The 27,993-nt window shown below is 50.5% G+C and overlaps 1 protein-coding gene across 3 annotated transcripts; it reads right to left on the minus strand.

The window, feature by feature from the left end:
• Positions 1-27,466, minus strand: LOC105482908 (quinolinate phosphoribosyltransferase). 3 transcript variants are annotated; one of them, XM_011743370.3, is made up of 5 exons: positions 27,295-27,466; positions 6,803-6,965; positions 3,481-4,016; positions 1,678-1,812; positions 1-1,606 (listed from the first exon to the last, which is right to left on the minus strand). In XM_011743370.3, the coding sequence occupies exons 1-5, from the start codon at positions 27,406-27,408 to the stop codon at positions 1,388-1,390; spliced, it is 1,167 nt and encodes a 388-aa protein (XP_011741672.2). In that variant the 5' UTR covers positions 27,409-27,466; the 3' UTR covers positions 1-1,387. The 3 variants fall into 3 exon arrangements, with proteins under 3 accessions (XP_011741672.2, XP_011741673.2, XP_024648894.2); XM_011743371.3 differs by having other exon boundaries at positions 1,678-1,809; positions 27,295-27,462; XM_024793126.2 differs by lacking the exon at positions 6,803-6,965 and having other exon boundaries at positions 27,295-27,411.
• Positions 27,467-27,993: the final 527 nt, after the last annotated feature.

The raw sequence follows: 27,993 nt of genomic DNA on the forward strand, positions 1-27,993 counted from the left end.
TGAGCCACCGCGCCCGGCCTGGAATGCTTTTTCCTACAACGTCTGGAATTTACAGATAACACAAGTAGTTTAAGTCAGGGGTTGATATTATTATTGTTACTTTTTTTTAACTACCAGGACCGGGTGGTGGCGCCAGGGTCTTCTGGCTATTTATCTTACTTCTGTATTTTTTTTTTTTCTAACATTTTGCTTTCTTTCTTTCCTCCTGTCTTGTAAACTAGGCAAGGTTGGGGGAGGAGGGCAGCAGGAGGAGTAGTGGTCTCCTTCCTTACTGTGGGACTGGCCCCTTTTGTTTAGGGTATCACCAAAGGCAGCATCCGGGTCAGCCCAGCATCTCTGCCCAGCGAACCTCCGTCTGCTGTGCATTCAGAGCCGGGTCATGCTGGTGTTTGGTTCAGGTTGGGTGCATGAAGGGTGCAGGATGGTCTGTCTGGGGCTTTTGCCTGCCTTTCTTCCTTTCTTTCCAACCTTCCTTTCCCTCCCTCCCTCCCTCTCTCTCTCTCTCTCTTTCTTTCTTTTTTGGAGACAGAGTGTTACTCTATCACCCAGGCTGGAGTGCAGTGGCACCATCAGCTCACTGCAACCTCCACCTCCTGCCTTCAAGCGATTCTCCTGCCTCAGCTTCCTAAGTAGCTGAGATTACAGGCACATGCCACCATACCCAGCTAATTTTTCTATTTTTGGTAGAGATGGGGTTTCACCATGTTGGCCAGGCTGGTCTCAAACTCCTGACCTCAAGTGATCTGCCCACCTCAGCCTCCCAAAGCACTGGGATTACAAGCATGAGCCATAGTGCCTGGTTGTCCCGGGTAACTTCTGACATTTACTGACCCCTCACTATGTGCTCATATCACCACAGAACCCCATGTGGTTGATCCTTTATTAGACCCATTTTACAGATTAGGAAACTGAGATGAGCAGAGGTGAAGTCAGCCCTGCCGGGTCACAGGAGCAGCAGGTGGCAGAGCCAGAGTTGGGCTCAAGCTAATGCCAAGTGTGCCCCATTGGCCACTGACCCTAAAGATGTGTGACCAGGGCCGGGCGTGGTGGCTTACGCCTATAATCCCAGCACTTTGGGAGGCCGAGGCGGGCGGATCACGAGGTCAGGAGATCGACACCTTCCTGGCTAACACGATGAAACCCCGTTTCTACCGAAAATACAAAAAATTAGCCGGGCGTGGTGGTGGACGCTTGTAGTCCCAGCTACTCCGGAGGCTGAGGCAGAAGAATGGCGTGAACCCGGGAGGCGGAGCTTGCAGTGAGCCGAGATCGCGCCACTGCACTCCAGCCTGAGCGACAGAGCGAGACTCCGTCTCAAAAAAAAAAAAAAAGAGAGAGAGAGATGTGTGATCCGGAGGGTCCATGGCTGGTGTCATCCTCTTCCGGTTTAGGACCAGTGGATTTTGGGCACTGGAGCCGCCTCTTTGGTAAACAGCTTGAGGGAGAAATCAAGGGCTGGGGCCGCCTGGGTCAGCATCCCCATGGAGATGACGTCTATGTGCGGCCCGCAGAACTGAGGGAGGTTGTCCAGGGTGATGCCCCCGCTGGCTTCCACCGCCACACTTGGGAACTGGGCCTTCAGCGCGGCAGCCGTGGGGTGCAGCTCCTGCGGGACACAAGCGGAGGGGAGGTGAGAGCCCACCACAGACCCCTCCCCGGAGGCAGAGCCCACCTCACCTTCGGCTTGAAGTTGTCCAGCAGGACAAGGTCGGCACCCGCCTCAGCCGCCTGCACGGCCTCCTGCAGGCTGCTGCATTCCACCTCCACCTTCAGAGCGAAGTCGGCTGCCTGCCGGGCCGCCCGCACCGCCTGCTGGGCAGCCGGGAGGACAAGGGTGAGGACTGGGCCCAGTGCCTGGCGCTGGGGCGCAGGGAGCCGGGAGGGCGAGGGTGAGGATAGGGCCCAGCACTGAAGCTGGGGCCCAGGGAGCCAGGACTGGCATTTGAAAAGCTCCGAATGGACCATGAGTTTGGGGTTAATAAGGAAACCAGACGTTGGGTTGGGTTTGTTTTGTTTTGTTTTGTTTTGTTTTGTTTTGTTTTGTTTTGTTTTTGAGACAGGGTCTCATTCTGTCGCCCAGGCTGGAGTGCAGTGGTGCAATCATAGCTCACAGCAGCCTCCACCTCCTGGGATCAAGTGATTCTCCCACCTCAGCCTTCCGAGTAGCTGGGACTACAGGTGCGTCCACGACACCCAGCTAATTTTTGTTATTTTTAGTAGAGACGAGGTTTCACCATGGTGGCCAGGATGGTCTCTAACTCATGACCTCGTGATCCGCCCGCCTCAGCCTCCCAAAGTGCTGGGATTACAGGCATGAGCCACCGAGTGGCTGGGACTACAGGGGCTTGCCCACAAACATGGCTAAATTTTTCATTTTTTGTAGAGACAGAATCTTGCTATATGGCCCAGTCTGGTCTCAAACTCCTGGCCTCAAGTAATCCCCCCACCTGGGCCTCCCAAAGTGCTGGGATTACAGGCATGAGCCACTGAGCCAGGATGTTTTATTGTAGACTAAAATGACCACTTTTGTGGGTCAAAAAGCGGATGAATATCAGCAATATTTGGCATTTGGACCTGAGTTCAATTTGACTCAGAATATTAAAATTAGAAGGGGTCTTTAAGGACATTTCACAGATGGGAAATTAGGTGCAGAGGGCTAGAGAGATGGGCTCAAGGCTGTGGTGCCAGTGACACTGGCTTCCCCCCGGTTGTCCTTTGTTCTCGAACATTACACCACGCAGCAGCAGAACAAAGATAAAGAGTCAATTCCAAAACCAGGTGCGGTGGCTTATACCTATAATCCCAGCACTTTGGGAGGCCAAGGTGGGAGGATCTTTTGGGTCCTGAAGTTTGAGACCAGCCTGGGCAACATAGTGAGACCCCATCTCTTAAAAAAAAAAAAAAAAAAAAAGGCAGCTGGGCACAGTGGCTCAGGCCTGTAATTCCAGCACTTTGGGAGGCCAAGGCGGGTGGATCACCTGAGGTCAGGAGTTTGAGACACGCCTGGCCAACATGCTGAAACTCTGTCTCTACAAAAAAATACAAAAATTAGCTGGGCGTGGTGGCGGGTGCCTGTAATCCCAGCTACTCGGGAGGCTGAGGCAGGAGAATTGCTTGAACCCGGGAGGTGGAGGTTGCAGTGAGCTGAGATTGTGTCACTTCACTCCAGCCTGGGTAAAACAGTGAGACTCCATCTCAAAAAAGAAAAAGCAAAAATTAGCCAGTGGGGTGGAGCATTCCTGTATATCCAGCTACTGGAGAGACTGAGGCCCCATCTCCAGAAAAAGAAAAGCAAGCCCAGCTCCCCATTTAGCTTAGCTGGATGAGCTCAACTGAGCCCAGCTCAGATGGAGGAGCTGAGGTGGGAAGAGTCTTGTGTTGCTGACTCCAGGCCATGGCTGTTCACCAGGTCATGGCTGGAGGCTCTGGGGAGGGGTGTGCTGAGGGTGAGGTTGGACCAGGGACAGGCAGGACCAGCACCTTCTCCACACCACCGGCGGCCACCACATGGTTGTCCTTCACCATCACCAGTCCTCCCAGGTCGTAGCGGTGTGAGGCGGCCCCGCCCACCAGGAGCCCGTACTTCTCCACCAGCCGGAAGCCTGGTGTGGTCTTCCTGGTGCCGGCCACGTGCCCAGTCCAGCCGGCCCCCCTGGCAGCCTCCACTGCAGCGGCGGCAGCACTGGCAATGCCACTGCAGCGGGCCAGCGTGTTGAGGGCCACCCGTTCCCCCAGCAGCAGGCTGTGGGCAGGGCCCCGGACCTCAGCCACTCTGGCCACCGGCACCAGCTTCGATCCCTCAGGGAGGAACCAGGAGACTTGGCAGTTGAGTTGGGTAAAGATGGCATCGAAAAAAGGCCGCCCTGCCAGTACCCCAGGGGATTTGGCCCACAGCACCGCCTGCGAGGGGCCTGCCCCGCTGACCAAGGCTGCGTAGTTGAGCCCTGGGCAGTCCTCTCGGAGCCAGCTGTCCACCAGGGCTGCCAGGGTGACGGGCGGCAGCAGCAGTGCCAGGCCTGGAGGGAAACAGAGAACAGCTGTTGAGTTTGGCTGTCTCTCCTGCTGTCGGGGATCATTGTCAAAATATTTAACAACCAGTGAAACTGGGCACTGGCCCATCAGCCTCAAGATCTAGGGGTTCCAGTGGAGAGGCTGCAGTGAGGAAAGGGGGTGTGGGGGGAAGGGGGGTTGTGGGGGTGAGGACTGGGGAGTGCTGTGGGCTGGACGAGGTCACTGGGCACCTAGTTAAATTTAAACTTCTGGGCCGGGCGCAGTGGCTCACGCCTGTAATCCCAGCACTTTGGGAGGCCGAGGCGGGCGGATCACGAGGTCAGGAGATCAAGACCATCCTGGCTAACATGGTGAAACCCCGTCTCTACTAAAAATACAAAAAAATTAGCCAGGCATGGTGGTGGGTGCCTATAGTCCCAGCTACTCAGGGGGCTGAGGTAGGAGAATGGTGTGAACCTGGGAGGCAGAGCTTGCAGTGAGCAGAGACTGTGCCACTGCACTCCAGCCGAGGTGACAGAGCAAGACCCCGTCTCAAAAAAAAAAAAAAAAAAAAAATTTTAAACTTCTGGTCAGGTGTGGTGGCTCATGCCTGTAATTCCAACACTTTGGGAAGCCGACGCAGGCAGACCACTTGAGGTCAGGAGTTCGAGACCCACCTGGCCAACATAGTCTCTACTAAAAATACAAAAATTAGCCAGGCATAGAGGTGGGCACCTGTAATCCCATCATAGTTTGTTTATCCAATACTCACGAGTTGCAGCATTCAAATTCACTTTTTAAAAAAAATCAGTCTGGCCAGGAGCGGTGGCTCACACTTGTAATCCCAGCACTTTGGGAGGCCATGGCGGGCGGATCACCCAAGGTCAGGAGTTTGAGACCAGCCTGGCCAAAATGGTAAAACCCTGTCTCTACTAAAAATACAAAAATTAGCCAGGCGTGGTGGCAGGCGCCTGCAATCTCAGCTACTCGGGAGGCTGAGGCAAGAGAATTGCTTGAACCTGGAAAGCGGAGGTTGCAGTGAGCCAAGGTCACACCACTGCAATCCAGCCTGGGTGACAGAGCAAGACTCTATCTAAAAAATAATAATAATAAAAATAAAAAATAAATAAAATGAGGATGATGGGGCTGGGTACAGTGGCTCATGCTTGTAATCCCAACACTTTGGGAGGCTGAGGCAGGTGGATCACCTGAGGTCAGGAGTTCAAGACCAGTCTGGCCAACATGGCGAAAACCTGAAAAAAATTAGCCGAGTGTAGTGGGGCATGCCTGTAACCCTAGCCACTGGGGAGGCTGAAGCAGGAGAATCACTTGAACACAGGAGGTAGAGGTTGAAGTGAGCTGAGATCGTGCCACTGCACTCCAGCCTGGGGTGACAGAGCAAGACTCTGTCTCAAAAAAAAAAAAAAAAAGGATGATGATGGGAAGGTGGGGAATGTTACGGGTACAAAAAAAAAAAAATAGAAAGAATGAATAAGACCTACTATTTGCTAGCACAACAGGGTGACTATAGTCAACAATAACTGTACATTTCAAAATAACTAAAAGAATGCAATTGGATTATAACAGAAAGGATAAATGCTTAAGGGGATGGACACCCCATTCTCCATGATGTAATTTTTTTTTTTTTTTTTTTTTTTTTTTGGAGACAGAATCTCACTCTTGTTGCCCAGCTGGAGTGCAATGGAGTGATCTCGGCTGGCTTCAACCTCAGCCTTCTGGATTCAAGAGATTCTCCTACCTCGGCCTCCCGAGTGGATGGGGTTACAGGCGCCTGCCACCACACCTGGCTAAAATTTGTATTTTTAGTAGAGACCGGGTTTCACCATGTTGGCCAGGCTGGTCTCGGACTCCTGACCTTGTGATTCGCCTGCCTCCGCCTCCCAAAGTGCTGGGATTACAGGTGTGAGCCACTGTGCCCGGCCTAACCTGATTTTTATTTATTTATTTATTTGAGACAGAGTCTCGCTCTGTCGCCACTGTGGTGCCTGCAGTGGCCTGGCGACTGCAGAGGTGCAATCTCGGTGTGAGCCACCGTGCCTGGCCCATAATGTTATTATCATGCATCGCATGCTTTATCAATACGCACCCGGCCGGGTGCGGTGGCTCAAGCCTGTAATCCCAGCACTTTGGGAGGCCGAGATGGGCGGATCACGAGGTCAAGATATCGAGACCATCCTGGCTAACACGGTGAAACCCCGTCTCTACTAAAAATACAAAAAACTAGCCGGGCGAGGTGGCAGGCGCCTGTAGTCCCAGCTACTCCGGAGGCTGAGGCAGGAGAATGGCGTAAACCCAGGAGGCGGAGCTTGCAGTGAGCTGAGATCCGGCCACTGCACTCCAGCCTGGGCGACAGAGCAAGACTCCGTCTCAAAAAAAAAAAAAAAAAATGCACCCCATAAATATATACACCTACTATATACCCACACTTTTTTGTTTTTTTTAAATAAGGATGGTGGACGTGGGGAAGATCCCTTACGCCCTAGGCATAGGGCAGAGGCAAACCCAGGCGCGGTGCAACAGCGCCATCTATCTGCGGGGTGAAGACCTGCAGCCTCATGGGCCTTCACCATCCGTGGACTTGGCTTCCCCTTGAGGGGGACACAGAGGCAGCGAGGGTGTTTGATTTAGCGCGCACACACGTGCACGCACACGCACACGCACATACACGAGCACACAGCACACTTCTGCTCCAAGTAGAAGTGAAGGCCAGACATCCTGGCTTGGTCTGCTCTACGAAGCAGGCCCTCTCTTGTCTACTTCCCCAGAGCCAAGCTGCTGAGTCTCCACTCACCCCACCTCCCCTCCGAGCCACAAGCCTCCTTGACTGCACCGGGCTCTCCTTCGCCACGTTCTCTCCCACATCTGCCCCAGATGGCTCCTGCTCCTCCACTAAGAGCCAGCTGTACTGAGGCTGGGCGCTGTCTCTGTTGGTCACATCTAGCTACGGAAAAGGCCTGGGAGCAAACGGCAGGGAGTGAGAGCCTAATCCCCCACTCCCACTCCATTCAAACCAGGTGCAGTGCAGTGGCGCGATCACGACTCACTGCAGCCTCAACTGCCCAGGCTCAAGCAATCCTGTCGCCTCAGCTTCCTGGGGAAATGGGACTACAGGCGCACAGCAACCATGCCCGGCTAATTTTTTTATATGTTTTGTTGTAGAGATAGGGGTCTCACTATATTCCCCAGGCTGGTCTTGAACTCCCAGGCTCAAGCAATCCTTGCACCTCAGCCTCTCAAAGTCCTGAGATTACAGGAGTGCGCCACTGTGCCAATCTTGATTTTTTTTTTTTTTTTTTGATCCAGAGTTTCACATTTTTGCCCAGGCTGGAGTGAAGTGGTGTGATCTCGGCTCACTGCAACCTCCATCCCCCGGATTCCAGCGATTCTTCTGCCTCAGCCTCCCAAATAGCTGGGATTACAGGCGCCCACCACCACGCCAGGCTGATTTTTGTATTTTTAGTAGAGACAGGGTTTTACCATTTTGGCCAGGCTGGTCCCAAACTCCTGACCTCAGGTGATCTGCCCGCCTCGGCCTCCCAAAGTGCTGGGATTACAGGCGTGAGCCACCACGCCTGGCCAGTCTGATTTTTTTTTTTTTCTTTTTTTCAGGCTGATTTTTTAAAAGTGAATTTGAATTCTGCAACTGGTAAGTATTGGGGAAACAACCTGTGATGCAGGCTGGGCACCATGGTTCACGCCTGTAATTCCAGCGCTTTGTGAGGCCAAGGTGGGCAGATCACAAGGTCAGGAGTTCAAGACCAGCCTGGTCAACATGGGGAAACCCCATCTCTATGAAAATACAAAAACTAGCCAGGCGTGGTGGCACGCGCCTGTAATCCCAGCTACTCAGGAAGCTGAGGCGGGATAATGGCTTGAATCAGGGAGGCAGAGGTTGCAGTGAGCTGAGATCATGCCACTGCACTCCAGCCTGGATGACAGAGTGATAATCCATCTCAAAAAAAGAAGAAACCTACTACTGATACACACAACAATAGGGACCTGTCTCAAATGTACCATTCTAACTAAAAGGAGCCAGATCCAAAAGGCCGTATGATCCCATTCACGCAGCATCCTGGGAAAGGCAAAACTGTAGGCACAGAGCAAATCAGTGTTACCTGGGGAGTGGGAGGAGTTGACCACTGAGATCTGGTGAGGTCGCAGAGAAAAAGGAACACTTATACACTGTTGGTGGGAGTGTAAATTAGTTAAACCATAGTGGAGGACAGTGCAGCAATTTCTCAAAGACCAAAAACCAGAAACACCATTCGACCCAGCAATCCCATTACTGGGTATATACCCAAAGTAAACCATTCTGTTATAAAGACACATCACAGCACTATTCACCATAGGAAAGATGTGATTCAACCTAAATGCCCATCAGTGGTAGACTGGATAAAGAAAGTGTGGTACACATACACCATGGAATACTATGCAGCCATAGAAAAGAATGAGATCACGTTCTTTGCAGGGACACGGATGGAGCTGGAGGCCATTATCCTTAGCAAACAAATGCAGGAACAGAAAACCAAATATCACATGTTCTCACTTATAAGTGGGAGCTAAATGATGAGAACACATGGACACATAGAGGGGAACAACACATACTGGGGCCTATCAGAGGGTGGAAGTTTGGAGGAGGGAGAGGATCAGGAAAAATAACTAATGGGTACTACACTTAATACCTGGGTGACTAAATAATGTGTACAACCCCCATGACATAAGTTTACCTATGTAATAAACCTGCACATGTATACCCCTGAACTTAAAAGTTAAATTTAAGGCTGGGCATGGTGGCTCACGCCTGTAATCCCAGCACTTTGGGAGGCCAAGGTGGGTTGATCACCTAAGGTCAGGAGTTTAAGACCAGCCTGTCCAACATGGCAAAACCCCGTCTCTACTAAAAACACAAAAATTAACTAGCCATGGTGGCAGGCACTTGTAATCCCAGCTACTTGGGAGACTGAGGCAGGAGAATCGCTTGAACCCAGGAGGCAGAGGTTGCAGTGAGCTGAGATTGCGCCATTGCAATCCATCCTGGGTGACAGAGCGAGATTCGGTCTCAAAAAAAAAGTTAAATTTAAAAACAAACAAAAAGGCTGGGTGCAGTGGCTCATGCCTGTAATTCCAGCACTTTGGGAGACTGAGGCAGGCGGATCACCTGAGGTCAGGAGTTTTAGATCAGCCTGACCAATATGATGAAACCCCGTCTCTACTAAAAATTCAAAAATCAGCTGGGCATGGTGGCATGTGCCTGTGATCCCAGCTACTCGGGAGGCTGAGACAGGAGAATCGCTTGAACCCAGGAGGCAGAGGTTGCGGTGAACTGAGATTGCACCATTGCACTCCAGCCTGGCCAACAAGAGCGAAACTCAATCTCAAAAAAAAAAAAAAAAAAAAGAATAAAAACAAACAAAAAATTAGCCTGAGGTCAGGAGTTCCAGACCAGCCTGTCCAACATGGCAAAACCCTGTCCCTACTGAAAACACAAAAATTAGCTGGGTGTGGTGGCAGATGCCTGTAATCCCAGCTCCTCGGGAGGCCGAGGCACGAGAACTGCTTGAACCTGGGAGGCAGAGTTTGCAGTGAGCCGAAATAGCGCCACTGTACTCCAGCCTGGACGACAGAGTGAGACTCTGTCTCAAATAAATAAATAAATAAATAAATAAAGTAAGTTTGATGGGCTTACTCGGAGAGGTTCTGTTTATAGCCAAACCTCACTCAGGTTCCCTCAGCTCTTTTCCAGTTAGGCCTTGGACTTCCGTGTTTACCTCTGCATTGTCCAATTTTAACAAGAATCCTGCTAAGTCAGCTGAGCCAGTCCTTCATCCTCCACATCTGATTGCCCCTTGAACCCTGATGGGGGTCCTCATCCTCCACCCTCCCCCAGGCGCTGTCTGACCACCTTGGCCTGCCTTCAGCAAGAATCCCTTTAGGTTGTTCTTGCCGGAATCCCCCCAGCCCCCAGTGCTTTCTCGTGGTAATGTCCCATCCACTGTCCCCCACTCTGCTCGTTGGCTATAACCCCCATGGTGTACTCAGAATTCAGCCCAGTTCTGATCTAAGGTCACTCTTCCCCTGTAGTAATAGTCTGGAATGCAATATGTTTTAGTTATTTTAACAACTGTCTAGTTCTGGTTTTCTTTGATCACTCTCCTGCTGAAAACTGACCTTTCACGGTTTCAGTTCCAGTTCTCTTGACTTTTTTCTTTCTTTTTGAGACAGAGTGGAGTGCAGTGGTACAATCATGGCTCACTGCAGCCTGGGCTCATGTGGTCGTCTCACCTCAGCCTCCTGAGTACCTGCTCCACGATGCCAAGGTAATTTTTTTTTTTTTTTTTGTAGAGACAGGGTCTCAAACTCCTGGCCTTTTAAACATTTTTTTCTTTTTCTTTTTCTAGAGACAGAGTCTCACTTTGCTGCCCAGGCTGGAGTGCAGTGGCATGCGATGGAAAAGGGATGGAGCCCTGAGCTTTGGCAGTAACTGTAGACTCACTGCAGCCTCCGCCTCCTGGGTTCTCCTGCCTCAGCCTCCTGAGTAGCCGGGATTACAGGCACGTGCCACCATGCCTGGCCAATTTTCGTATTTTAGTACAGATAGCATTTTACCATATTGGCCAGGCTGGTCTTGAGCTCCTGGCCTCAAGTGATCCACCCACCTCGGCCTCCCAAAGTGCTGGGATTATAGGCGTGAGCCACCATGCCCAGCCTCCAACTCCTGGCCTTGTCTTCCTCCCGCCCTGGCCTCCCAGAGTGCTGGGATTAACAGACATGAGCCTCCACACCTGGCAACTTCTTTCCATTTTTCACTGATTCTCTGACACATCCTCATCAGCACCTGCACTGTGCGGGGTGTTAATAATTGCTAGGCATGAAGGCAACAGCGTGGGCAGCTCTTTCTCTTACCTGTCAGGCCTTAGCCTATGCTGTTGCAGGACTGTACCTCGGCCTGGAAGTCCCTTCCCTTGTCCCCAATCTCCCCCTTCAGTTCTTATTCCACTTGCAGGTCTTCCCTTAAACATCACTTCCTCAGTAGGGGCCTCACAGACACCCCACTCCCCATATTAGATCCTGGTCCCTCTCTGCTTCCTGTTCTTCCCCCATTATCACAGTCTACAGCTGTTTCCTCTCGATGGGCAAAGACTATGTCTGGCCATTGAGTTTTCTACTATATTCAAGTGCTTCGCATACTGAACCATACAACCATTGCTGCTTTTATTGGTCAAAATGGCCAAATACTGGCAATTTTATATTGTTTAGCTTCATAGTATGCGAGCTAGGATACTTACCTATCAGAGAGGTCGCATAGCACAGTGAATCAGAGCCCAGGCTCTGGGACCGCACACCTCAGGTCCAGCCCTGGCTCTGCCACTTGTCACTAAGTGATTGTGGACCAGAGACTCAACCCTCGGGGGCCTTGGGCTCCTCATCTGATAGGGATGACAATAATGACCTCCTCATGCTGTTATAAAAACAAGAAAGTGGCCAGGGGCAGTGGCTCATGCCTGCAATCTCAGCACTTTGAGAGGCCAAGGTGGGCAGATCACGAGGTCAGGAGTTCAAGACCAACCTGGCCAAAATGGTGAAACCTCATCTCTACTAAAAATACAAAAAAAAAAAAAAATTAGTCGAGCGCCTGTAATCCCAGCTACTAGGGAGGCTGAGGCAGAAAATTGCTTGAACTTGGGAGGTGGAGGTTGCAGTGAGCCAAGATTGTGCCACTGCACTCCAGCCCGGGCGACAGAGCGAGACTCTGTCTCAGAAACAAAAAACAAAAGACTTTTTTTTTTTGAGACGGAGTCTCGCTCTGTCGCCCGGGCTGGAGTGCAGTGGCCGGATCTCAGCTCACTGCAAGCTCCGCCTCCCGGGTTTACGCCATTCTCCTGCCTCAGCCTCCCGAATAGCTGGGACTACAGGCGCCCGCCACCTCGCCCGGCTAGTTTTTTGTATTTTTTTTAGTAGAGACGGGGTTTCACCGTGTTAGCCAGGATAGTCTCGATCTCCTGACCTCGTGATCCGCCCGCCTCGGCCTCCCAGAGTGCTGGGATTACAGGCTTGAGCCACCGCGCCCGGCCAAAACAAAAGACTTTATACTTGAAAGCCCTTAGGAACACTGTCTAGCACAGGGTAGGCGTGTTCGCTAAGAAATGAAACGTTTCTCAAGTGTGGTGGACTCACAGAATAAATGACTAGGTGTCTCTGAGGACGGGTGAGTGATGTTTGCCAGGCAGAGGTGTGGGGTGGGGCCGACAGTTGGGGCTGAGAAAACTGATCTGTTCACCCACAGACAGTGGCGGGGTGGGGGCAGTGTGAGATTCACAGGTGACATGGTGGGAGAGGAGGCCACAGGGAGAAAAAACTAAACTATTTAGCTGAGGAATTTGCCAGATTGCAGGAGCCATCATAAAATTTCATTTTATTGGCCAGACACAGTGACTCATGCCTGTAATCCCAGCACTTTGGGAGGCCGAGGTGGGCTGATCACCTGAGGTCAGGAGTTCGAGTCCAGCCTGACCAACATGGTGAAACCCTATCTCTACTAAAAATACAAAATTAGCCGGGCATGGTGACACATGCCTGTAATCCCAACTACTCAGGAGGCTGAGGCAGGAGAATCGGTTGAACCCGGGAGGCGGAGGTTGCAGTGAGCTGAGATCCCACCATTGTATTCCAGCCTAGGCAACAAGAGCGAAACTCCATCTCAAAAAAATTTTTTTTTCATTTTATTTTATTATTATTATTATTTTTTTTTTTTTTTTTTTTTTTTTTTTTTTGAGACGGAGTCTCACTCTGTCACCCAGGCTGGAGTGCAGTGGCTGGATCTCAGCTCACTGCAAGCTCCGCCTCCCGAGTTCACGCCATTCTCCTGCCTCAGCCTCCCGAGCAGCTGGGACTACAGGCACCCGCCACCTCGCCCGGCTAATTTTTTTGTATTTTTTTAGTAGAGACGGGGTTTCACCAGGTTAGCCAGGATGGTCTCGATCTCCTGACCTCGTGATCCGCCTGTCTCGGCCTCCCAAAGTGCTGGGATTACAGGCTTGAGCCACCGCGCCCGGCCTATTTTATTATTTGTAAGTAGAGATGGGGGGATCTCGCTATGTTGCCCAAGCTGGTCTTGAACTCCTGGGCTCAAGCAGTCCTCCCACTTCGACCTCCCAAAGTGCTGGGATTACAAGTGTGATCCACCATGCCTGACCCATCACAGAATTTTAAAAGAGATTATAGTTTTACTCCAGAAAGGTCACTTCAGCCACCAACTGGAGACAGATTGGGAGGCAAAAGAAGGCTGAGGTAGTCTTGGCCAGACAAAAAGTATCTCTAAATTAAACATTTTTTATTCGAAAAAATAAAGAAAGTTTCAAAGACTCTTAAAACATATACTAACCAATCACAAAGTATAGATTCTACTTAGATCCTAATTCAAACAAACCAAAAGCAAATTAGGCTATTTATGAAACCACTGGAATCTGGACATTGACTGAATGTTTGATAACACCACGGAAATTTTTAGAGTTTAGTTTTGACAACAGTATTGTGGTTGTAGTAAAAAGAAAAAGTCTTTATCTTTTAGGAAAAAAACATGCTGAGGCTGGGCACAGTGACTCACGCCTGTAATCCCAGCACTTTGGGAGGCCAAGGCAGGTGGATCACCTGAGGTGAGGAGTTCAAGACCACCCTGGCCAACATGGCAAAATCCCATCTCTACTAAAAAAAAAAAAAAAAAAAAAAAGTAAAGAAATTAGCTGGACATGGTGGTGGGCACCTGTAATTTCAGCTACTTGGGAAAGTGAGGCAGGAGAATCGCTTGAACCTAGGAGGCAGAGGTTGCAGTGAGCCAAGATCACGCCATTGCATTCCAGTCTGGGCGACAAGAGCGAAACTCCATCTCAAAAAAAAAAAAAAAAAAAGAAGAAGAAAAACACGCTGAGATGTTCACATATGAAAAGATTTGAGCCAGGCACAGCGGCTTATGGCTGTAATCCCAACACTTTGGGAGGCTGAGGTAGGAGGATCGCTTGAGGCTGGGAGTTTGAGACCAGCCTGGTCAACACAGCAAGACCCCATTTCTAAAAAAAAAAAAAAAAAAAAAAATTTAAATTAGCCAGGTGTGGTGGCACACGCCTGTAGTCCCAGCTACTCCACAGGCTGAGGCAGGAGGATCACTTGAGCCCAGAAGTTGGAGGCTACAAACAGTGAGCTATGATCATGTTACTGCACACCAACCAGCCTGGGCGACAGAACAGGACCCCATCTAAAAAACAAAAGAGGCTGGGCGCAGTGGCTCACACCTGTAATCCCAGCACTTTGGGAGGCCAAGGTGGGGTGGATCACCTGAGGTCAGGAGATCGAGACCAGCCTGGCCAACATGGTGAAAAATATACATTGTGAAAAATATACATGGTGAAAAATCTACTAAAAAAATACAAAAATTAGCCAGGTGTGGTGGTGTGGGCCTATAATCCCAGCTACTGGGGAGGCTGAGGTGAAAGAATCACTTGAATTGAGGTTGCAGTGAGCCAAGATTGTGCCACTGCACTCCAGCCTGGGTGACAGAGCGAGACTCTGTCTACAAACAAACAAACAAACAAAGAGTTCGAGAACTGGTTTGCTTTAAGATAATACTGGAAGGTAGAGGGAGGGAGGGTGAGACTGGGCTAGCCGCACATTAATGCTTTTTGAGGTTGGTGGTGGTTTCGTGGGGGTTCACCATGCTTTTCTATCTACTTTCGTGTATGTTTGAAATTCTCTATAATAAAAAGTGAGAAAAATAAGGAAAGGAGAGAGAGGGTCCCCACTTGAGACTGGGTCATGGAACGTTATTTTAGGGCGATGTAGATTTAAAAACCAACAGTGTTTCTTTTCTGTATATTCACTCAACACAGAACGCTTCTGCGACCAGTGGTGTGGCATTTCTTTTCCCACATCAACCAATTCTCCAACAGTAGCTGCGTGTCCTACAATTCACTTCAACTGTGACCATAACCAGAGTTAGTGCAGACTTCATAGCAAAAGGACTCAGTCCCACAAGACTGTCCCCCACTTCAGACGTCAGCCTCAAGTAGTAAGAGATTCCCAGGCTACCCACAACTGCTGTGTGACTTGGCTACAAATCAGACATTCCCATGACTCCTGCTTGTATTTGATCTTTACTAAAGCAGTGATTCCAGGAAAACAGTTTACTTACTATTGCTGGTGTATTACAACACTTTTTTTTGTTTGTTTCGTATTGTTTTGTTTTTTATTTATTTATTTATTTTTGAGACAGAGTCTCACTCTGTTGCCCAAGCCGGAGTGCAGTGGCGCTATCTCAGCTCACTGCAACCTCTGCTACCCAGGTTCAAGCGATTCTCCTGCCTCAGTCTCCCGAGTAGCTGGGATTACAAGCACACGCCACCACACCTAGCTAATTTTTGTATTTTTAGTAGCAATGGGGCTTCACCACGTTGGCTAGGCTGGTCTCGAACTCCTGACCTCAAGTGATCCACCCGCCTCTGCCTCCTGAAGTGTTGAGATTACAGGCATGAGCCACCGCGCCCAGCTTGTTTTGCTTTTTGGACAGTGTCTTTCTATGTTGCTCAGCTGGAGTGCAGTGGATATTCACAGGCTCGAGGATAGCACACTACAGGGGCACTCTTGAGCTCCTGGGCTCAAGTGATCCTCCTGCCTCAGCCTCCTGAGTAACTGGGACTATAGGTGCGCTGCCACACCTGGCTTACAAAGGCATTGTCAAATGACACAAATGAACAGCCAGCTGGAAGAAATGCATAGGGCAGGGTATGGGGGAAGGGGCTTCCATGCCCTCTCCTGGGTGCCACCCTCCTCCTGGCACCTTTATCTGTCCTATAACACAGGAGCTCTCCTAACATCTTATTTCAGGGATTTCTATGGAGGTGTCATGTCACAGGCATGATAGTTAAATCAATCTCTAGCCCCTCTCCCCTTCCCAGAAGATGAAGGATACTGCTGAGGGTTCCAAACTTTTAATCATTGCAGTAGTATCTCTCTGGTGACTGGCCCCCTTCCAGAGGCCCACCAAGAATCATCTCATTGGAACAAAAGACCCTCTGATCAACCAGAAATTCCAAGGGATTAGGAGCTCTGTCAGGAACTTGGGTCAAAGATCAAGTATTAGGCCCAGTGTGGTGGCTTACATCTGTATCCCAGCACTTTGGGAGGCTGGGGAGAGGGAGTCGCTTGAGGCCAGGAGTTCAAGACCAGCCTGGCAACATGGCAAGACTCTATCACTATGTACATTTTATTTTGTTTTATTTTATTTTTTGAGATGGAGTTTTTGTTCTTGTTGCCCAGGCTGGAGTGCAATGGCGCAGTCTCAGCTCACTGCAACCTCCGCCTCCCAGGTTCAAGTGATTCTCCTGCCTTAGCCTCCCAAGTAGTTGGGATTACAAGCACCCGCCACCGCGCTCGGCTAATTTTTGTATCTTTAGTAGAGACGGGGTTTCTTTTTTTTTTTTTTTTTTTTGAGACGGAGTCTCGCTCTGTCGCCCAAACTGGAGTGCAGTGGCCGGATCTCAGCTCACTGCAAGCTCCGCCTCCCGGGTTTACGCCATTCTCCTGCCTCAGCCTCCCGAGTAGCTGGAACTACAGGCGCCCGCCACCTCGCCTGGCTAGTTTTTTGTATTTTTTAGTAGAGATGGGGTTTCATCGGGTTAGCCAGGATGGTCTCGATCTCCTGACCTTGTGATCCGCCCGTCTCGGCCTCCCAAAGTGCTGGGATTACAGGCTTGAGCCACCGCGCCCGGCCGAGACGGGGTTTCACCATGTTGGCCAGGGTGGTCTCAGACTTCTGACCTCAGGTGACCCGCCCCCCTCGGCCTCCCAAAGTGTTGGGATCACAGGTGTGAGCCACCGTACCTAGCCAACTACATAAATTTCAAAAATTAGGCATCACGGTGGCTGACGGCAGTAATCCCAGCACTTTGGGAGGCCGAGGCAGGCAGAACACTTGAGCACAGCAATTCAAGACCAGCCTGAGCAACATAACAAAACCCCTTATCTACAGAAAAATTAGCCGGGTACAGTGGCACACACCTGTAGTCCCAGCTACTCAGGAGGCTGATGTGGGAGGATCCCTTGAGCCCAGGAGTTTGAGACTGCAGAGAGCCGTGATCACACCACTGCACCCCAGCCTGGATAGCAAAGTGAGATCCTGTCTCAATTTAAAAAAGCCAACAACAGCCGGGCACGGTGGCTCACACCTGTAATCCCAGCACTTTAGGAGGCCAAGGCGGGTGGATCACCTGAGGTCAGGAGTTCAAGAGCAGCCTCAACTTGGAGAAAGCCTGTCTCTACTAAAAATACAAAATTAGCCAGGCATGATAGTGCATGCCTGTAATCCCAGCTACTCGGGAGGCTGAGGCAGGAGAATTGCTTGAACCTGGGAGGCGGAGGTTGTGGTGAGCCGAGATCACGCCACTGCACTCCAGCCTGGGCAACAAGAGCAAAACTCTGTCTCAACAACAATAACAACAACAGCAACAACAACAAAAAAACAAAGATCAAATATTAGAACAAAGGATTCTCCTTGCCCCTCTATTGTTCAGGAAATTCCAAGGATTCCAGGAGCTCTATGCCAGGAACCAAGGATAAAGAGTAAAATACATATTTCTTATTATAAATCATAACACCATTGGGTAGGGCAGTGGTTCTCAACCTCTGCTGCACAATGGAATCATATGGGGGAGCTCCAGGCCCCATCCCTAGAGATTCTGATATAATTGGTCTGAAATATGGCAAAATAATTCTGATTTGTAAAAGAATTGAGAGCTTCTGAGCCACAGGAAGAAAATAATAGCTACCATGCATTGGTGCCTACTGCGTGACTGGCGCTTCTCATACCTCCTCCCAAACCTCACCTACAGGGCCTCAAGGTGGATGCCGTTTGTATTTATAGGTGGAAAACCAAGACCGGGCATGGTGGCTCACGCTTGTAATCCCAGCACTTTGGGAGGTCGAGGCGGGTGGATCACTTGAGGTCAGGAGTTCGAGACCAGCCTGGTCAACATGGTAAAACCCCATCTCTACTAAAAATACAAACAAACAAACAAACAAAAATCTGGCCAGGCGCAGTGGCGCACGCCTGTAATCCCAGCTACTCAGGAGGCTGAGGTAGGAGAATTCCTTGAACCTAGGAGGTAGAAGTTCCAGTGAGCCGAGATCACGCCATTGCACTCCAGCATGGGCGACAGAGCAAGACTCCATCTCAAAAAATAAAATAAAATAAAAATAAATTAAAAATATAGGTGGAGAACCATGGCTCAGAAACATAAAGAGGAATTATCTAAAGAATAGAGCTAGAAAATGATGCAGCTAAACAATGGTAAGTATGAGCCCAGGTCCTCCCTTTCCATAGCTGGGTACTGTAGAACATCACAGCTGCTGGCGGGGCACAGTGGCTCATGCCTGTAATCTCAGCACTTTGGGAGGGCGAGGTGGGTGATCACTTGAGGTCAGAAGTTCGAGACCAGCCTGGCCAACATGATGAAACCCCATCTCTACAGAAAAACACAAAAATTAGCCAGGCATGGTGGTACACGCAGCCTGGGCAACAGAGCGAGACTCCATCTCAAAAAAAAAAAAAAAAGAAAAAGAACATCATAGCTCCTGAGGCCAGACATGGGGGCTCATGCCTGCAGTCCTAGCACTTTGGGAGGCTGAAGCAGGAGGATCACTTGAGCCCAGGAGTTGAACACCAGCCTGGCAAACATGACAAGATCCTTATCTAAAAAATATATATATATATATTATATATATATTATATATATATAAAAATATATATATATGTATTATATATATATTAGCCGGGCGTGGTGGCATGCACCTGTGGTACCACCTACTCGGGAGGCTGAGGCGGGAGGATTGTTAGAGCCCAGAAGGTTGATGCTGCAGCAAATCGTGATTGTGCCACTGCACTCCAGTTTGGGCAACAGAGGGAGATGCAGTCTAAAAAAAGAATAATCAAATACATAAAATTAAAATTTAAAAGATTAGCCAGGCATGACGGCATGCAGTTGTAGTCCCAGCTACTCTTGGGAGGCTGAGGCAGAAGGATCACTTGAGTCTAGGAGGTTGAGGCTACAGTGAGCCCGGATCGCACCACTGCACTCTAGCCTGGGCAACAGAGTGAGACTCTGTCTCAAAAAAAAAAAAAGAACCTCAAAGCTGCTTCCATGTGCAGGGGTTCCCCTCTTTCCCCTTCTTGGAGCTCAGTCTTTCTGACTGTCTAATAGAGAGGGGAACAGTTACACATTCCATGTTCTATTTGTGAAAAATAAATAAACACATCTGGGTGTTTTTTTTTTTAAGGCCCTGACTCTCTCATGCATTTCCAACAAGAGGAATTCCTGTGGGGAGCTTTGAAAATACAGGGCTCCCCTAATTAGCAGCTGTTACTGAAAGGCACTTCAGAGAGGGGAAGCCGCTTTTACAGCTGGCAAGGAGAGAGTTGGCCCATCAGAGAAATGCTAGGCAGGCTGCCCTGTGCATGGAGGAGGCAGCTGCACCCTCCCTGTCCAGCAGCCTCCTAGCCTTGTGGCTGGACATGTAAAAGGTCTCCCAAGATGCCTGGACTTCAGAGATTAGAGTTTTATTCTGTGGGATGTAACCTTGATCCCTCAAGGCGATCCCTTCTTAATGGGTTGTCCAGAGTTAATAAAACTCTAATAAAATTGGCATATTTAAGGCTGGGCACAGTGGCTCATGCCTGTAATCCCAGCACTTTGGGAGGCCAAGGTGGGCAGATCGCTTGAGATCAGGAGCTTGAGACCAGCCTGACCAACATAGTGAAACTCTGTCTCTACTAAAAATACAAAAATTAGCCAGGTGTGGTAGCGGGCACCTGTAATCCCAGCTATTTGGGAGGCTGAGGCAGGAGAACTGCTTGAACCCAGGAGGCGGAGGTTGCAGTGAGTTGAGCCTAGGTGACAGAGCAAGACTTCATCTCAAAGAAAAAAAAAATTGGATCTCTGCTCAGAGGGGATCAGGGTGTCTTGGGATATTATTTGCCATCTTCTCTCTTTTCAAATCATGTAAAGATACAGATTACTGAAAACTCTGGCATAATAGATAAAGATTTTCCCCCCTCTGGCACTGTTGCTGTTCTATTCTGGAATGTTTACTGATTTTTTTTTGTTGTTGTTGTTTACTGCTTTTTGTTTTTGTTTTGTTTTTAGAGACAAGGTCTCGTTCTGTCGCCCAGGCTGGAATGCAGTGGTGCAATCACAGCTCACTGCAGCCTCAACCTCTTGGACTCAAACAATCCTCCTGTATCAGCCTCCCGAGCAGCTGGGACCACAGATGCATGCCATCATGCTCAGCTCTTTATCGTGTTTCTATGCTACACCTAACCTACAGGCTGGGTGACTCCAGCAAGGCGCTAACCTGCCTGAGTGTCAGTTTCTTTTTTTTTTTTTTTCTTTTTTTTTTTTTGAGACGGAGTCTTGCTCTGTCGCCCAGGCTGGAGTGCAGTGGCTGGATCTCAGCTCACTGCAAGCTCCGCCTCCCGGGTTCACGCCATTCTCCTGCCTCAGCCTCCCGAGTAGCTGGGACTACAGGCGCCCGCCACCTCTCCCGGCTATATTTTTGTATCCTTTTTAGTAGAGACGGGGTTTCACCGTGTTAACCAGGATGGTCTCGATCTCCTGACCTCGTGATCCGCCCGTCTCGGCCTCCCAAAGTGCTGGAATTACAGGCTTGAGCCACCGCGCCCGGCAGAGTGTCAGTTTCACATGGAAATTCCAGGGCTGCTGGGAAGACCAAAAGAGGCAATTCACATAAAGCGCCTGAGTCAGTGCCTGGCCAGAAGCCTCAACCCAGGAGTCTGACTCTGGGGGCTCTGTTCTTCCATCTGTTCATTTGTTGATTCATTTGGCAAACACCAGGTGGAGACAGAGGCTGGTCAGCACCTCAGGTCCTGGATAAATGTCCTTTTCCCCTCCGTTCACTCCCTGGAGAAGAGAAGTGACCTCCAAATATGGCCAAATGTGACCGCCCTGCACACATATGGTAGAATGAGCCACAGAGTCTGAGTATGGATAAGAGAAGCCAGAAAGCCTGGTTCTGAGAACGAGCTGGAATTGACAGGAGAGGACGGCTCGCCAGGCAGAGAGAATAGAGAGAGCACAGGTCAGGCAGCAGAGGCACAGGGTATATGCAGGTGACGGTGCCCAGTCTTGGGCATGGGGAAAGAAGGCCGCGTCATAGGATGGGGCCAGACTGAGCAGGCCGTGGTTGAGAGGAAGAGTTAGGCTTCTCTCACTAGGCCATGGGAAGTCACTACAAAATTTCTATCAGAAGTCACACGATCAAAATGAACTGAGCTGGTCCAGTGGCTCGCGTCTGTAATCCCAGTGCTTCAGAAGGCCAAGTCAGGAGGATTGCTTGAGCCCAGGAGTTCAAGACCAGCCTGGGCAACATAGAAAGACCCTATCTCTACAAAGAATTTTTTAAAAATAGCTGGGCATCGTGGGGGCACCCCTGTTAGTCCCAGCTACTCAGGAGGCTGAGGCAGGAGGATCTCTTGAGCCCAGGAGTTGGAGGCTGCAGTGAGCTATGATCTTGCCACTGCACTCCAGCCTGGGCAACAGAGAAGGACCTTGTCTCTTTGGAAAAAAAAAAAAAAAAAACTTTGAAGTTTATTTGTTTATTTTATTTTAGTTTTTTTTTTTTTTTTTGAGACGGAGTCTTGCTCTGTCACCCAGGCTGGAGTGCAGTGGCCGGATCTCAGCTCACTGCAAGCTCCGCCTCCCGGGTTTACGCCATTCTCCTGCCTCAGCCTCCCGAGTAGCTGGGACTACAGGCGCCCGCCACCGCGCCCGGCTAGTTTTTTGTATTTTTAGTAGAGACGGGGTTTCACCGTGTTAGCCAGGATGGTCTCGATCTCCTGACCTCGTGATCCGCCCGCCTCGGCCTCCCAAAGTGCTGGGATTACAGGCTTGAGCCACCGCGCCCGGCCTTATTTTAGTTTTTTGAGATGGAGTCTTGCTCTGTTGCCCAGGCTGGAGTGCAATGACATAATCTTGGCTCACTGCAACCTCTGCCTCTGGGGTTCAAGTGATTCTCCTGCCTCAGCCTCTTGAGTAACTGGGACTATAGGCGTCCACCACCATGCCCGGCTAATTTTTGTATTTTTAGTAGAGACAGGGTTTCACCATGTTGGCCAGGCTGGTCTTGAACTCCTGACCTCAAGTAATCCGCCCACCTTGGCCTCCCAAAGTGTTGGGATTACAGGTGTGAACCACCACGGCCAGCCAACTTTGAAATTTAAACATTTAAACTGTGTCTGGAGTTCTTGATGGATACAAGATGGAAAGCTGCTGTGAGCTAGGGTGAAGTGTAGGAAGAGGCCACCTGGACTCCATACCCATAAGATGATGGGACTGACCCTGCTGCCCACACCTGGCCCCTGGTGGACCACTCTGCCTCTGCCCACTGGCCTCACCCGTCACTTCCCAGCCTCTGCCCCATACCCGGGCTTGTCTCTTCTCTCCTGGGTCCATGATCCCAGTGCCAACCCTCCTGGCCCAGCCCAGAGTTCCGCATCAGCTGTCATCACGTGTGTGAAGGCAGCAAGGAGAAGGAGGCTTCAAACAGGCTGCTCCCGCAGAGGGAGGAGGTGTGGAAACAAAGGAAGAGGGTCAGGCGATGCCATGAAGGTAAGTCCAAGGAGTATGTGGGGACTCTTTGGATCCTGGGGTACAAGGGAGAGTGAATGGTCAAAGATGACCTTGAGGTTTCCAGTCTGAGTAGGAGGCTGGTGAGGCAGGAACAGAAATGGAGACATCAGGCCGGGCGCTGTGGCTCACGCCTATAATCCCAGCACTTTGGGAGGCCGAGGCGGGCAGATCACTTGAGGTCGGGAGTTTGAGACCAGCCTGGCCAACATGGTGAAAACCTATCTCTACTAAAAATACAAAAATTAGCCAGGCATGGTGGCACGCGCCTGTTATCCCAGGTACTTAGGAGGCTGAGGCAGGAAAATCACTTGAACCAGGGAAGCAGAGGTTGCAGTGAGCCAAGATTGTGCCATTGCACTCCAGCCTGGGTAACAGAGTAAGACTCTGTCTTAAAAAGAAAAATAAAAAGAAAGAAATGGAGATGTCAGAAGGAAAAGCTGGTGGCAAGAGAGGATTTTGAATGTGACACATCAGAGAGATGTCAGGTGGAAATGGACAGTCAGGGGTTTTAAAAACAGAACTGGAAACCAGGCACGGTGGCTCATGCCTGTAATTCAACATTTTGGGAGGCCAAGGCAGGTGGATCACGAGGTCAGGAGTTCGAGACCAGCCTGGCCAAGACGGTGAAACCCTGTCTCTACTAAAACTACAAAAAAATTAGCTGGGTGTGGTGGTGTGCACCTGCAATCTCAGCTACAGGAGGCTGAGGCAGGAGAATTGCTTGAACCTGGGAGGCAGAGGTTGCAGTGACTGAGATTATGCCACTGTACTCCAGCCTAGGCAACAGAGCTAGACTCCGTCTCAAAAGAAAACAAAACAGAACAGAACTAGAGCCTGGGAAGGGCTCAGAGCTGGAGAGATAAATGTGAGGAGCCAATAAAATCAATAGCAAAACCATTGCCAAGTGACAATTTTTTTTTTTTTTTAAATACAGGGTCTCATTCTGTTACCCAGGCTACAGTGTGGTGGCACAAGCATGGCTCACAGCAGCCTCAACCTCCCAGGCTCAGGTGATCCTCCCACTTCAGCCACCCGAGTAGCTAGGACCACAGGCATGTGCCACCACGCCTGGCTTATTTTTGGATCTTTTTGTAGAGATGGAGTCTCACCATGTTTTCCAGGCTGGTCTCGAACTCCTAGGTTCAAGCAATTCTCCTGCCTCGACATCCCAAAGTCCTAGGATTACAGACGTGAGCCACTGAGCCTGGCTCACCAAGTGATTTTTGTCTGTCAGGTGGCAGACACATATCATCTCATTGAATCCTCACCACAATCCTATGGGAAGGCACACTCACACTTTTTCAATGAGGAAATCAAGGCACAGCAAAGCTAAGCATCTTGTCCAAGATCATAAAGCTAGCAGGTGGCAGAAATGGGACTGGGACCCAGGCATTTGACTCCAGGGTCATTTCTAAACTACACAGTGGGCCAGTCACAGTGGCTCATATCTATAATCCTAGCATTTTGGGAGGCCAAGGCAGGAGGATCGTTTGAGCCTGGCATTTCAAGAGGCTGAGGCGGGAGGATCACTTGAGCCCAGGAGTTCTAGATTGCAGTGATCCTGCCACTGCACTCCAGCCTGGGCCACAGAGTGAGACCCTGTCTCTAAAAAACAAAAACCCAACAGAAGAATTACATGGTGGGAAAGCCACAATGTGGGTATGTCATCCCTGAGCAACCCTGACATGTTCTTTTCTTTTTAGAGGCAGGATCTCACTATGTTACCCAGGCTGGTCTCAAACTCCTGGCCTGCCTCAAGGTATCCTCTTGCCTCAGCCTCCCAAAGCACTGGGATTACAAGCGTGAGCCACTGTGCCCAGCTTCCATCCTTGACTTTTTGAGGTTTTCATTTACTCTGTTAAGAATCTGGGCCGGGTGCAGTGGCTCACGCCTATAATCCCAGCACTTTGGGAGGCCGAGGCAGGCGGACCACAAGGTCAAGAGATCGAGACCATCCTGGCCAACATGGTGAAACCGTTTCTACTAAAAATACAAAAATTAGCTGGGTGTGGTGGCACGCACCTGTAGTCGCAGCTACTTGTGAGGCTGAGGCAGGAGAATCACTTGAACCCGGGAGGCGAACGTTGCAGTGAGCCAAGATCACGCCACTGCACTCCAGCCTGGCGACAGAGTGAGACTCCATCTCAAAAAAAAAAAAAAAAAAAAGAATCTGGATCTGCTAGCCTGGCCAACATGGTGACGCCCCATCTCTATTAAAAATACAAAAATTAGCCAGGCATGGTGGTTTATGCCTGTAGTCCCAGCTACTCATGAGGCTGAGGCAGGAGAATCGCTTGAACCTGGGAGGTGAAGGTTGCAGCGAGCAGAGATCATGCCACTACAATCTAGCCTGGACGACAGGGCGAGACTGTCTCAAAAAAAAAAATCTGGATCTGATGAAAATTATGGATCTCCTTCCCAGAAAAATGCATAACTGTGTTCTCACAAAGACACGCAATTTCACGTGCAAATTCTGGGGTTCATGAACTCCCCCAGAGCCCATCCATGATCCCTCAGTAAAGAATCCTGGCTCTGAAGGAATCAGGTCGAGGCTCCTTGACATCTGCTAAGGTATTTAATCCTCATTACAACCCGGTGAGACCAGAGCCACCAACTCCATTGTCCAGATGTGGAAACTGGGGCTTCCAGATGTGGAAACTGGTGAAAACCAGAGTTTCCACCGCTGCTGAGTGGCAGTCAGGATTCACATCCAGGTTGGTATTGTCACAAAAGAAAAAGACACAATGGAGATTGGAATGTGTTTGGCATGCATCCTGCATGGGACCCCCGAGAGCTGGTTCCACAGTGGAGCCAGAGGGACCGGGTGTATGGTGCCAGCAGGCACCCCAAACGTGGAGGAGGGTCTAGGCACCCGTGCCTCCCATCCTCTGTCCTCCCCACAACCTTGTGATCAAGGAACTTTTTTTTTCTTTTTTTTCTTTTTTTTTTTTTTTTTTTTGAGATGGAGTCTCGCTCTGTCACGCAGGCTGGAGTGCAGAGGCCCGATCTCTGTGCAACCTCCACGACTGGGGTTCAAGCAATTCTCCTGCCTCAGCCTCCCAAGTATCTGGGATTACAGGTGCGCACCACCACACTCGGCTAATTTTTGTACTTTTAGTAGAGACGGGGTTTCTCCGTGTTGGCCAGGCTGGTCTCAAACTCCTGACCTCAAGTGCTCCACCCGCCTCAGCTTCCCAAAGTGCTGGGATTACAGGCGTGAGCCACTGTGCCTGACCAGAGCAGGGAACTATTATTGTCCTTTTACAGATGGAAGAAAATGAGGCTCTGAGAAGCCGGGACCCACCCACGGTCGCACAGCCCCATCCCTGGTGGAGCCTTCTGAGTGCAGAGCATGGCCCCCTGGGTTTGTGCTGGTGGAAGGGTTTATTGGGGGCCAGTTTAGTCAGCCACCCCTGTGTAGGACACCTATGGTGTTCCATAGAATGCTCTGGGCTGAAACACTCCCTTGACTCTTTGGAATGTGACCAGACATCCTGGTTCCTTGTAAAACCCACTCCCACCAGCTGTAGCCCGGTAAGTTCAAGATCATCTTAGTTGGCCTGGCACGGTGGCTCATGCCCCTAATCTCAGCACTTTGGGAGGCCGAGGTGGGTGGATCACGAGGTCAGGAGATTGAGACCACCCTGGCTAACACGGTGAAACCCCATCTCTACTAAAAATACAAAAAATTAGCCGGGCATGGCGGCAGGTGCCTATCTCCCAGCAGGAGAATGGTGTGAACCCGGGAGGCGGAGCTTGCAGTGAGCCGAGATCACGCCACTGCTCTCCAGCCTGGGAGACAGCGAGACTCCGTCTCAAACAACAACAACAAAAAGATTATCTTAGTAGTTAGACATATGCTTTGAGCTTAAAGGAAATTCACATAAACCACCACTGCTATACATCTTCCAAATGACGCATGCACCCCCGCCTTCACTGTTTCACCCCGTACCATCTGCTTCTTAGATCAAAAGCTTGTACTCAATAAATTTTCAGGCAACCAGGGCTCTGCAGCCTTCACTTTAGCAACTGGCCCCCTGGACCTGCTTTAAATCTTAACTTGTCTTTTCTTATTCCTTTGTGGCCACTGAACTTCAGGTACCCATGGCCAGGGGTTGGGCTGATTACCCCAACAGTTTGCATATAGCTCCTTCCATGCAGGGAATCACGGGACTCAAGCCCCCTCCCCCACCCGGCTACAGAAGGGACAGGACTTTGTCTCTGCTTCTCCCCAGCTACCAGCGAGAGCAGAAGTCCACGCTGCTCCCCCATCCAGCCTCCCACTTCCGGCCCCCACTGCCCCCAGGAGACGCCACCTCCTCCAGGCCGCCCTGCCCCCCTTTTCTAGGGCTTAAGCCCCTTCCTTCCCCAGAGCTCCTTGGGAACTCAACACAAGAGAAAGAAGAGTGAGAAGGGGCCTCTGGGGGTTGAGCGAGGCTGCAGGGACATGGGGTAGGTAAGGGAGTCGATGGCAGGACCAGAGGAGAGATGGCTCCAGAGGAGGTGATGAGGGGCTGAGAAAAGCCAGGATGGGGGCAGGGGTAGGCAGTGGGGGGATGGGTGCAGGGACACCGCGGGGAGAGTGTCCCTTTACCTTCAGCGTCCATGGTGACTTGTAGCTGTCTGGGCTGGTGTATTGGCTGCTCAGGACCAGGGCTCCCAGAGGCCTCAGGCTGGGGGTGGGACTGTGGAGGAGGGGAGGGCCCATAGAACTGTCAGCCAGCCCTTCCCAGGCTCCCCAGGCCTGCCTCCTGTCCTCTGCCAAGCCTGCAGATTCCTCAGCCGGCCCCTGAAAGTCAGAGGAGGGGCTCTGATGGCGAACTCAGAAACCCTGCCCCAGCCAGTGAAAGAACTGGAGGCCCTGTTCTCGTCCCACACCCAGCCCTCCTGGCCCTAACCCAGGGTCCAAGACCGTGAATGTAAGTGTGTGCTCCCTGGTGAGGGCAGGCAGGCATTTTGGATGGTGTGCTGGGAAAATCACGGGCCCTGGACCTGGGTTCAAATCCTAACTCCATCCTTTTTGATCTCACGTACCTTTTTACCTTTTTCTGTGCCTCAGTTTCCTGGGCTTTAAAATGGCATAACAGGGCCGGGCGCAGTGGCTCACGTCTGTAATCTCAGCACTTTGGGAGATGGAGGTGGAGGCAGGTCGATCACCTGAGGTCAGGAGTTTGAGACCAGCCTGGCCAACATGACTAAACCCCATCGCTACTAAAACTACAAAAATTAGCCGGGCATGGTGGCAGGGGCCTGTAATCCCAGCTGCTCGGGAGGCTGAGGCATGAGACTCACT

The sequence above is a fragment of the Macaca nemestrina genome, chromosome 18 (assembly GCF_043159975.1).
Source record: "Macaca nemestrina isolate mMacNem1 chromosome 18, mMacNem.hap1, whole genome shotgun sequence".
Classification (NCBI taxonomy): Eukaryota; Metazoa; Chordata; class Mammalia; order Primates; family Cercopithecidae; genus Macaca; species Macaca nemestrina.

Excerpts from the sequence above, each read along its gene's own strand:
- LOC105482908 (XM_011743370.3), bottom strand. The coding sequence starts at position 27,408 with ATGGGCCCTCCCCTCCTCCACAGTCCCACCCCCAGCCTGAGGCCTCTG. Across the intron at positions 6,966-27,294 it reads AGTCACCATGGACGCTGAAG|GCCTTTTCCGTAGCTAGATG; the intron begins GTAAAGGGACAC and ends GTTTGCTCCCAG. Across the intron at positions 4,017-6,802 it reads TGGCTCGGAGGGGAGGTGGG|GCCTGGCACTGCTGCTGCCG; the intron begins GTGAGTGGAGAC and ends GTTTCCCTCCAG.